The sequence below is a fragment of the Megachile rotundata genome, chromosome 3, assembly GCF_050947335.1.
Source record: "Megachile rotundata isolate GNS110a chromosome 3, iyMegRotu1, whole genome shotgun sequence".
Classification (NCBI taxonomy): Eukaryota; Metazoa; Arthropoda; class Insecta; order Hymenoptera; family Megachilidae; genus Megachile; species Megachile rotundata.
In genome coordinates, this window is record NC_134985.1 from 11,537,989 (window position 1) to 11,550,729 (window position 12,741).

At 36.6% G+C, this 12,741-nt stretch overlaps 1 protein-coding gene across 2 annotated transcripts in view; it reads right to left on the reverse strand.

The window, feature by feature from the left end:
- Positions 1-12,263, reverse strand: part of LOC100879000 (UPF0489 protein C5orf22 homolog) — a 469,523-nt gene extending 457,260 nt beyond the window's left edge. For both annotated transcript variants that reach the window (XM_076529511.1, XM_012282437.2), the window contains exon 1: positions 12,140-12,263. In XM_076529511.1, the coding sequence (XP_076385626.1) occupies positions 12,140-12,220 (81 nt within the window). In that variant the 5' untranslated portion in view covers positions 12,221-12,263. The remainder of the gene's footprint in view (positions 1-12,139) is intronic.
- Between the last annotated feature and the right edge of the window lie 478 nt (positions 12,264-12,741).

The window sequence follows — 12,741 nt, forward strand, 5'->3', positions numbered from 1 at the left end:
ATATTTAGTGATTATAATTCCTAGTAGTAAACTGAGCGTGAAAATTGTCACTAATTATCGGTGAAAATTCCAGTCACATTTTTTAGGATAATTTTAGAACACAAAAAATGGAAGATACGATTCGGTGAGTCTGTGCAATTGAAGATATTTTAGTCGTGCAACGACGGCAGCCATTTTGTCGCCGCCATTTTAAAGTGAAACTCGTACTGTGAAAACTGTAAATAGTTTACTGAGAGTTGATATGATAAATAATACAAGTTACATGATAAATTTTAATATTCATATCTTGTTTTAATAATATATCGTGCAATTTTATAAATGAAACGCATCTTTTATTATTTATAAAATGTCATTCTATTTTTAGTCGAACACGTCTTTCATAGTGAATAAAGTATGATTCAATGTATTTTTATAAATGAGGCATACATACTCCAATAACGTGAAAAATAAATATCACAAATAACTTCTTGTCTAAATCATCTTTAAATACAAAAAGAAAAATTATACACAGCCAATAATTTTCTCCGGTCAAATGATGAATGACATTTAATACAAAACCTATCAAACAACTGATGAAGTGTAAAATAATAAAATAGGCAAAACAATTAAGTCTTTGTTGGTAAAACATAATTTCTTCAAAATCTAACGAACCTAACCTAACCAAAACTTTCTAAATTTAATATACATGTACTACCGTGAAATACCTAACGTATCTATTATATGTTATTTATGTACTGAACTGATCAGAACGTGATCATTGACGGTGCCATTACGTTAATTTCAGAAGCTGGTAAATGGAAAATCTGAGATAAAAAAGAGCATAATTTGAATAATGATAATTACAGCGCAACTATATCTAACCGATTTCTGTGCGGCATTTAGCGGTGATAAGATTGCGTGATTTATCGTACAATACTACCGAAGTATTTTCCCAAGCAAAGAGGTTGATAGTGAAAAGATAAAGCGCTCTCTTTTCATTAAACAAACCACTTAGCGCCAGTGTTGATAGCGTCGTTAATTGGATTTAGACGACCTCTCGGATGTCACGGAATCGATTCAGCGTGTTGCCTCGGAACCATGCAACGGAACAATATTTTCCACGACTTAATAACCACAACTGCCAATGAACACCTACGAACCAGATACGGGAAGTCCGGTCCCGGGCTGTTTGCGGCCCGTGGATCCGACGAGTTGAGCAAGATCTACAGCGTATAGCAGCTGGTGCACCGGTCCCGATAACCGTAAATATCGTCTTTAGTGGCGTGATAAGTTCAGATTTCGCATTAACGTCGACAACGCGAGCCTCGTTTCAGCTGAAGAAAGAAATGCGACTACTGCTTCATGAACTCGCTTCTGGGACGACGCGGAAGATCCTTGCATAATGATGGCGTCTTCGCTTCGAGGACGTTCTTATTTTTGCGAGGGAACTTGTATGTGTTCATGAATTAACGAATTTCTTCTTTTTCATCAAGATTATGTTTATAGATTACATTTGCTCGTGTAGGGTGTTTTAATCGATCCATTAGTGCGTTAAGTATAGCAACCCCACATATTTTTAATACCATGTTTACGAGACGCTTCATTTTGACGCATTTCGAATTTTTTTAGGAAAATTACAAAAGTTCGCATTTTTATTTTATTTGTACTGACTTTTATCCATTGAACGAGGTAAATATATATTGAGGTCTATTTTCTTCAAAAGCTTTGAAATATTGAAATTTGTTATGTGGTGTACCTATCTCTACCAATTTCACGCGATCGTAATGTAAATAAAATTAATGAAATCATTTCAATTCAAAATACTTCGTCATAAACAAATATTACTTTTCTAGTTGTAATACAATTTATACATTTTTTGAGTAAAATTCGCAAACAGGTTGCGTTTTTAATCGTGAACCTAACGGCACAAAATGGTGATTGAATTACAATTTATCGCGTAACATGTGTTTATAATAATACACAACGGAGCATGTACACTTATTACGCAATAAAAGGCAAAGAACAAAGTTGCAATCTCATCTTGAGCGATGCAATAATTTATAATCACTCAACATTCCAATCTTCTTATACCTTTTTGCGATGTGTGAGTCATATGTAATTTACACTGAACTTGAAAGGTACTTCTTATATCGAAGGTGTACAAGAGTTATGAGCAACATGGTAGACTTTCAAAAAATTAAAATCTTGGTAGAAATTTACCGTATAGGCAATTTATGTTACTTGCCTTTATTTTGAGCGGCGGCATGTAATATTCAACAGGACGGTGATAATTCACCGATGTAGAAAATTTTACTTAATCTTAGTTTTTATCAAATTTATAAGTTCAGAGAGTTAATTGCTCAGGTATAAACGCAATATAATAGTTCTTTCAAATTGGTGATAAATATAGGATAACAGATTTGATGGATTTTCAACCATCTTCGCATAATACTAAACAAATATAAAATAACAAATTGATAGAATAAATACTGTTTAATTTAGAAATCTTGACGTTTAGGAACAAATAGAAATATTTATTACAGAATAGGGAATATTTAGAAATTTATAATTGTGAGGATTTTAACATTTTCATATCTAACATAAAATACTCAGGTGGTATTTTTAAAATATTTAATAAAATACATATGTTAACAAAGTTACGTTTTGAAAAGACTAAACTGAAGAGAATATCTATTCCTTTATTTACGATTTTTACATTGTTTGTTATAAACAATATGATTGATAGACTGCGCATATGTATACATTTATGACTTATCGAAGTCCGGAAAACGAACATAAATCATGCAATGATTTATGGACCCATAAAGAATAGATTATTTGTATTTTGCGGACTTCGACATGTAAACGCATAAACACATAAATATTAGCTACTTTCTAGAAAAGCAGGTCAGCAGAAGTTTTCTCAATAAAAAACATAATACTTTGACCATCTTTGACTCCTAAATTCTTACGTTGACTTCCCACTTTCAATTTTGACTCCTTAAAATCTACAGAGCAACAGTTCAGAGCAAAAGTATTTAATTTCACTTTCCACGACGAATCGGAACAATAGCTATTCAGCGATCTGCATCCGCGAATGTCGCAAACGCTCGGAGGCTTTTTCCAGCGACCTATCGAGGAATTCGTTTACGATGAAAAGAAAACGGTGGTATGCGCAGGTGTACTTCGCGAACGTAAATGCGTTTACTCAAGATCTTCCGCCATTAAGTTTCTTTTCTCTGCCCGGTTTTCTCATCGTCCAAACATGTCCCGATGTGAGTGTTGACCTCGTGGTTACTGGGAACCCATTGAGACAAACGTGAACGTCGCTAGAGCTATCTATGGTGCCCGTCCGGACGGTTTTTAAGATCGGAAAGAATTGACGCTTAACCCAGGTTGGGAAAGTTGAGCCATCGTCATCGACTGCAGAAAACATAGTGGACTCCCGCGTGTACTACACTAATGTAATTCGTTTCTTTTCGCGGTCGATGGCCATACCCGCGCGACACACGGCAAGGTAAAGACTTTTTTATACTTCTTCATAACAGTTCGAACTATTTTCTCGGTATATAAAGCATTTCACTTCGACCTTCTCCTTTTAGTCGCAGAAATTCATGCGGACTGCCTACTGAAATTCTTGTACTCTTCAGCTCGTTTAGAGCCATTTTTCAAATTGACAATTTTTGCAATCATTCTTCCTACGTTTTCTAACCCATCAGTCAAATTATTTTTAAGTTACGAAATTTTCTTGTTTTATATTTTGAAGGGTGATTTTTTCAAGCCTCAAGATAAAATTAATTTTCATCAGGACATAATTTTTGACATTAATGTATTATAATTTTTGATATAATCAAAAGTCATTATTGAAAATATAAGAGGTGCATGCAATGTATTTTTATGTATATTTGTATTAGACATTCTTCACATGGGATTCAGTTTCAAAGTAGCGAAAACCCCGTCAAATTTTGAGATCAGTGTAAGAAAAGAGTGGTGATAATTCGACCTTTCCTAAAGAATCGCAGAGTGACGGTCGAAAAATAATTCAGTTCATCGCAAGATGATTTTCGAGGTGCAGACGAATACAAATGAGGCCTCGTGTTCCATGAAGAGCGTGTGTCGCAAGCGGAACGCCACGGACGATGTCCCGAACGATGATCGGCCAATTCCTAGACACGGCAGCGAGCATAAATTATTCAGGCGATGTAGCAAAAGCGATTAATTTTATTGGCCGACGTCCCGGATATGGCTCGTCTGTACCCGTCACCGTCGCTTTGTTGCAACGTCGTATCCTATGCTCCGTGTTCCTCGATTATGCGCGAGCTCGGCTAACACCTTATTAACGTCGGTGGTTGCACGAGCACCGGCCACAGGAAAATTGCGCAAAGCGGCTCGAACGTGTTGCTTTTTTCTCAGCGTCGAGTCGGTTCGGTAATGCCGGCCAACGTGTAGGAAACAGGATCCCCTCGTGTCGCGTAATTGCGCCAGGACAATGAGATACAAGGCTCTTCCTTCGCTCGGATTTCCTTCGGCAATTTCAAATTTGAGATACGAGACAGTTTCGAAAGTAAAGTTTAAATTGAACCGACGATAGAACCGTCTGACGTTTGACGAGGTTTCTTATGTGCAAAAGTTTATGATAAATGTTCAGATTTTGCATATCTGATGCTGCATTCCGAGATATGAAGCTTGACGTGATTCGACATGTGAAGATACGAGCATTTGTGGTTAGGACGTGATTGAACACACACATGGCAAGGATTTTGCAGTTCTCTTATTTATTTAATTATTATTTTCGTTTACGTGTAAATAAATTTTATGAAATAATTTGGTGCCTTGTACGAGTAAAAGCGTTAGACTGTGAACAAATTTAAGTCAGCATTGATATTCTCATCGCGTTATTATCTTGTTTGCGACTGTCGAAAATACTTCAGTTATCAGAAATATTGTTAAAAAATAACATTAAAATATAAATATTGTTTAAAGTTGTTAAAAAGTTACATATTGAAGCAGAAATATTGTTAAGAAGTAACATTTAAAGTAGTGAAGTTCTGTTTCAATTGCAGCTTTAGTGTAATCTACGCATGCGTGTACCGTTCTGCGCATGCGCGTACTGATCTGCGCATGCGCTCATCGAGCTGCGCAGAAGTAAGAACTGTAAGCACGCATATCATAAAGAATTGAAGAATTTTAGCGACTTGCATATTATTAAAAACCAAATATAAAATCTTTTTGAAGGTGATTTATACACGTTTGTATTATTTATAATAATTTAAACGTAAATAAGTGAAAAACGTCAAGTTAAATGATCTCATTGCAGTCAATAATCAGTAGAAATTAATAGAGCTTCAAACTTGATTAACCATAAAAAAACTTTTCATCCTCAACTGACAAGATGCAAATTTTATTATTAAATAACTGTTATAGAATTTAATATACTCTAAATATTTTTGTATTAACCCAAAACATTTCTTGTTTTGAAGAAATTAAAATCATATTTATAAGAAATATGAAGACAACTAGTTTACGTTACCAAGTTGAGTGGCCTCCAAATAGAAATTTCTAATGCAAGTAAAAGTTTCTATAAATAGCTGAAAATGTAAAGGCAACAAGAAATAATTGCTTCGTGAAATTAAAAAATATTCGGTTATATTGTTTCGTAAAAATAAACATTTATTCACAGAAAAATCTGGTGCTGCTTTCCAGACATTATTTAACCGTTCAGGGGTTAAACATTCAAATTTATCGCATTTCTAAAAAGGGAACATGCATACAAACTAGAAACTGTAAACTTCAGTTTTAAACGCAACCGGTTGCAAGTAACGGGAAGGCAATTTGTGTGCGTGAGCAACGAATAATCTGCACGTATCGGAAAAGGTGTAGACAGACGTCAATAAAATAAAATATACGGCGTGACAAAATAAAACGGCGAGCATTCGTACATCGAAAATAACATGAAAGGTAGTAGCTACGCAAATGCAACGAAGCTCGTGGCGAAGGAAGTGTCTTGTACAGGCCGCAACCTTTAACCCCGGCTGCAGTATGATATACCACGTGCAGTAGGATTCCTCGCAACGAACTATTAACGTTGACGAGGAACGTCGTTCGGCTCGATCGTGATCGAAGTACGAAAGGCCCGAGACGTGTCTAGCTAAAAAGATCCAACCGGTTATGTAGCTATTTTGCGTGGTAGTTTGAAAATTCTGTTCGATCGTTAACGCGATATTTACGTGGAATAGGTGGCACTCGGGCCACGGGGCGGTCGTAAACATCGCTTCGGTGGCAAATTGAATCTCCACGGCTAAGATAAACCGTGTAGATGGCGCGAAAGTAGAAATAAAGTTTAATTAATGCAACTGCGACGGTGAGAAACACGATAAGAACGGACAAGGAATAATTTTCAGTTACAACGATCTTTTGTTGCAAACGGTTGGTTTTATGGCGACGGTAATTCCCTCCGTTGCTTTCGAATCGAGTGCTACAAATATCTACCTGTGGCATTTACTACGATCTAACGTCCTCGCGTCATCAACGTTAACGGACGTCGCTTCAAATCGTGTTATCAAACCTGCAGGGAAACCGGTTTCCCTTATTTTGACACTGACACCGTGTTGCGTTAACTTCGAATGCGAAGTCCACTAAATTATCGCAACATCGATCACGGTAATTATAACGTCACATGAGTGTAAAGACTGACACTTATAAAACTGTGATCCACGAATCGATAGCCAAGGTATATAGCTTAGAATAAATGTTTAAGATAAACGATTAGAAACTGAATCCCTGTTCTGAAACTTGATGACTTGCAACATTTTATAGGAAAAGAAGAAAACGACACTTTATACAGGCAGCTCCATATAAAGTGCATTCCCTAACTTAAGTAAGTTTCAAATAACAAGCTTCAAAAATAAAAATATAATCTCAGCAAAATTTGGACATTCAACAAAATAAAATATTTTTCTATAATAAAGAGATTAAATAAGAGATTGCGATACGAATAAAACACCCTGTAAGCTAAATTTGGTTTTTGTTGCTTAATAAATAAGGAGCGTAATTACAGGCAAAAAGTGGAAAGTTAATGTCGATCAAAGAGTACTGCCAATCAGATTAGTGTAATATCTCCGGTGCGTATTAAGAAGCTTTTATTAACGTTGATATTCTAAGAAGCTTGTTTATTTAATGGCCGTCTAAGACGCTTATTTGTTTTATAGCCATCGAAGATTTACAGACACTTGAATGGGCGCTGGTTTCCGCATTTTTCTTTAGTTTCCACTCAATTCACTGAAGATCAGTTCAGTAGGTATTTCAAAGTCTACAATTTTTACTATAATTTTAATTTTTTGTTATTTCTTTCTATGTTAAAATAATTTATTGCATGTGTTGAAAAATTTGCAGTAAACGAAGTGGGTTTAATTCAATAATTTTTAATATAAAATATAATATTATTAGAAAATAATATAATATCGATGGCTCAAATATTTTTATTCGCAAAGGAATTATATTTCTAAGATCTACGTGTAATAAATGTGAAGGTAAATAAACAGTTTCCAATCGTAAAATTATAGCTTGATCTAAAAATTCTAATTCCGTAATAAATTCTTGGATATTTTCAATTAACAACAGCTATTACAGTTCATACAATCATTGCAAACATATAAAATATCGTTAAGAATTATTACATATACAGAAATGAACGATTATCTATTCAATCCATAAATGAATTCTCCATTTTTTGAATTTTTGAGAGATCTCGCCCACAGAGCCCCAAGCGCAGGGAATTACCGAGCGACAACTTCGCTAAAATTCCACCTCAGGTTTGTTAAACGTTCCACGTGACCAGTGATACAAGAAGGAAATAAAAAGTCGTGAAAAGGCTGTTCAAAAAATGTATTCAACTTTTTCACAATTCTGTCACGATCCCTGAGGGACCAACGAAGGGTTTTCGTTTAACCCGGCTACTGTAGCTATTACGAACAAATTTAGCCGTTAAAGAGGCAACGTTTAACAGGGTACTCATAAATCATGTGTAAGCGACAAGCAATTATAATAACTATCGCCGACTATAGACGCATAAATAAAATACTTGAACCCCTCGGGTAGGTAATGAGGCGTGCGAACCGGGATGCGAACCAGTTTCTCGACTCGTTAATCGCGACACGGGTAAACAGGGAAAGAGTACTTTTACGAAAAAGGTCGTCGTGATCGTAGAAGATCGCGAACTGTTATTTTCCACTTGAAAAAGTGGATTCCCGATACCATTAACGATTTGTAATATCGCGTTTGCGAGATCTTAAATGTGTGCTTGAGACGTCGGTACAATATTGGGGGGTTGAAAAAGGATTACATTGCAGATTCGTGTAACGCTTCATCTTGAATTTTACTTCAGTTTACTTATTTGGGTTTGGTTAGTTTACTGTTTACTTAGTTTGGTCTGCTTGTTTATTGAGAGGGTAATTATAAAGGTGAAGTATGTTCCTTTATGGTCCGAGGGGGAGGAGGAGGGTGGTAGATGTGTACTGTGGATTTAGGAGTTAAATAATTTCGAAGTCTGCGGTTTTGGAAATTTGGAATTGGAATTTCAAACTTTCTAAATTTCAAAATTTCAATTTTAAAAATTTCCAAATCTTCAAGTCTTCAAATCCCAAAATTTAAAAATCGCCACATCTTCAAATTCCCGACTCTCCAAATTCCTAAATCTCCAAAATCCCAACTCTCCAAATTCCCAACTCTCCAAATTCCCAAATCTCCAAAATCCCAACTCTCCAAATTCCCAAATCTCCAAAATCCCAATTCTTCAAATTCCCAACTCTCCAAATTCCCAAATCTCCAAAATCCCAACTCTCAAAATTCCCAAATCTCCAAAATCCCAATTCTCCAAATTCCCAAATCTCAAAAATCCCAACTCTCCAAATTCCCAAATCTCCAAATTCCCAAATCTCCAAATTCCCAAATCTCCAAATTCCCAAATCTCCAAATTCCCAAATCTCGAAAATCCCAATTCTCCAAATTCCTAACTCTCCAAATTCCCAAATCTGGAAAATCCCAAATCTGGAAAATCCCAAATCTGGAAAATCCCAATTCTCCAAATTCCCAATTCTCCAAATTCCCAACTCTCCAAATTCCCAAATCTCGAAAATCCCAATTCTCCAAATTCCCAACTCTCCAAATTCCCAAATCTCCAAAATCCCAATTCTCCAAATCTCCAAATCTCCAAATCCCCAAATCCCCAAAATCCCCAAAATCCCCAAATCCCCAAATCTCAAAACCTCTATATCTTGAAATCCCCAAATCTCCAAATCCCAAACTCTGAAAATCTACAATTTAAAAAATTAAGAAGAACTTGAAAGTCTTCCCTCAACTGATTCGATAATCCATGAGCACAGAAATGTACAACAGAGTATAAGGAAACTAATGCACAAGGAAGCTAATTATATGGAATATTTACTCGCGAGCCAGTGCAAAACGGATCACTACCCCACAATCTTAGCGTACGCTAGGAGATTAACGAGCACGTGTCCGAGTTGCACCACCTAGAGCACACCAGCTGAGTTCTCGGAACGGTGTTCCACGTAGTACTTCGTTCCAAGTAAAAACGCATTAATTAGATTTCCCACGTCGCTGCTCATTCTATGCTGCTATCCAAAGCGAAGCCTTTAAAGTCTCAAGGTCGCGGATACCTCATCGACGCTGGCATTCGAGCCGAGTTTCGAGTTTCGGGGCGGAATTAACGCAAGTAACTGTTTCGAAGAACCGTGGAAAAGGGTGAATGCGGGGCACTTATGGTTACAACGGTAAGACAAGGGGAAGAAACATAAATACAGAAGAAATGAAAAGACGACGTTAAATTAGAAAAAATAAATATAAACACTGATGTGTAATGTTACTTCATTTTGCTGTTACAGTCATTTTTTAATAAAAATGAGGTTGCTGCTAGTGAGTCTGTATTTACGTAGCTAATAATTATTATAAATTAAGTTAACAAATGCATTCTACCTACTGATAATCGCATAAAACATTTTGTATATAAATTTATAATTTCTTGCAGAACCTTGTCGTAGTCATACGAGTGACTTTATCTTCATACGTGTCATTAAAAAGTTTGTTCCATTTAATTCATACAGTATTAAAATTTCATTTGAAAGCCCGAGTCACTTTTCATTCGTTGAGAAATGATTGGAATAACAAAAGTGCATCGTGTTGCCACTAACAGACCGTAATACCGTACAACATAATAAAATACAGATTTATCCTCATTGTACACGAGAATAACACAGGTCTGCCGCGAACGTACGGCCCGAAAGAAGACAAGGAATAATAATTAACAACAGAAGCAACAGTTGTAACTCGTACTTCATTCGTGTTAGCAGAAGAAGAAATGAAGGAAGAACGAACAACAAACAGGGCTCACATCGTGGGAGAGGAAAAGAAACAGCGAGAAGAAACAAACAGCTATTGAAGATAAAGCCCGAAGAGCAAGGGAAGAAAATGAAATATAACCCACGACAAGAAAACACAGATGTAGCGGATAAAGCGGGCGGAACCCTCGGCAAAGAGATGCCAGGCGAAGCAAAAGAATACAAGATAAAGAGCATCAAGTTCAAACAAACAAATTAGCCAACGAAAATACGCATAAGAGAAAGGATTACAGTGGCAAGCGGAGAAAGTAGCTTAACGAGCAAAAACACGTCGAAGAAAAAGAAACAAATCCGATGTTTGGACAAAGAGGGAATCTTAGGAGAAAGATTGAAAGAGGAAGAAGAGCAGAGAACAGAGGCAAGAAATGAAGTCAGATAAGAAACTTCGAAGAGGAACAAGAAGCAAGAGAACAAGATAAGGGAACGGAAAAAAGCAACATCGGGGGATAAGAGGAAAAAGATGAGAAACACAAGAGAACTGTGGCGGTGAGAGAAGGATAATGAACTAGAGAGAATGTAAGAGGAGCCAAAAGTACATCGTGCGGCTCGCGGACCGCCATAACCTTTTATCAGTTATCTAATTAGCCGTTGCATTTAATTAGCGACCCGAGAAGAGGGCCCGGAGATAGCCCGGGCAACGTGCGAGACCGACGTACGGTTCTACATGGTCGTACGTAATTTTAATCGGTGCTCGCGTCAGATAACGAAGGGTCGACGAATGAACCGACATCCCCGTGCTTGCAATTAGCCGTGTTTTTATTTATTCGACTATCTGCTTGTTATTACGCCGCGGCTAATTTTCCAGAGGAATAAAAACATTCTTTGCGGATTTTGGACTCTTTATGAATGCACTGGGTGGGACATTTCAAACGTCCCACGGTTGATGATAAAACAAAGTTTTTTTAGATGAAACTTATTTGGTTTCTTGAGTGAAATAATCTTGTGTTAACTGTTTTTTAGTGGGTGTGTTGAGGATGTTTCAAATTCGAAATTCACTATTAGATGATCAATATTTTGTCTAATGTGATCAAGCATGTCTTGTCTGAGCAATATTTGCTACCAAATCATCCTAGCAATAGCCACAAACTCCAAAAACATACTACACTCTATTTAGTCATAAGAAGCAAGGTCATTCTCCATTACTAGAATGAGAAAATATATATACATATACAGAGTGACTGTTTTTTAGTGGGTGTGTTGAGGATGTTTCAAATTCGAAATTCATTATTAGATGATCAATGTATTGTCTAATGTGATCAAGCATGTCTTGTCTCAGCAATATTTGCTACCAAATCATCCTAGCAATAGCCACAAACTCCAAAAACATACTGCACTTTATTTAGTCATAAGGAACAAACTCATTCTCCATTATTAGAATGAGAAAATATGTATACATATACAGGGTGACTCATAAGTAATGTCACTCCCACAAAGGAGGTTCTAGCTGAAGTGATTCTCATGTGATTTCATTAATAATTCAAAAATGGAACTTCAAACTTCACTTGTATAAAGAAGAAAGTTGTTCAAAATCACCTTAGCTACAACTCCTTTTAATAGCGTTCTATATCTGCAATGCTATGTTGAATTTATATTCTGCCTCTAGCACTATGTATAAAAACGTCTTCGATGCTCACCAATGTTTGACCATACTCAAAATTTAAAATAAACAGTTGCGTGAATTTAATTTGTAGACCTAAAATCAGGTCCATAGCCAAAAGAAAATGATTGCGTAAGAATGAACGACTTACCTTAGCCGGATCGTTGATGAAGTTGCCGATGGTCATCACGTGTAGAGTAACCTCACGCGTGTTCTCCAACTCCTCCAACATGGCGTACAAGCCCTCGCTGACGAAATAGGGCTCGGGGCACGTGAGCCTGCAAAACGATCGGCAAATTAGATAATGAACAGGAATGCGTCAAGTTACATCCATCGATGGCGAAACCGTGCCAGACTGCCACGACTCCGTGTACACCTCGAACGTATTAGATAACGTAATTAGCGCGTTGTGTAAGCTATGGTGTCGAACGAGTTCCTGCTTGTATGCTTCATTAATATGACACCGCCGGGGTACTGTTTGTTGTTCAACGTGCAGTCAAAGAGCGACGATATTGCCTTTCGTCGTTCGATGAAGCTGTGATTTTAATTGAAACGAGACGGAATTCGTCTTTGCTGTAAGTGGTTCGTTTAGGTAACCAGTTTTAGTGAGGTATAGTAATTAGGTAGCAGGATTTGGAAAGATATTGTTCAGGGAAAGAATGTATATGACTCATATTATTATATTATTATTATATTATCAAGTTATAATTAGGAACTCTTATACACAAATTTGTAGTACTAAGAATTCGCTGT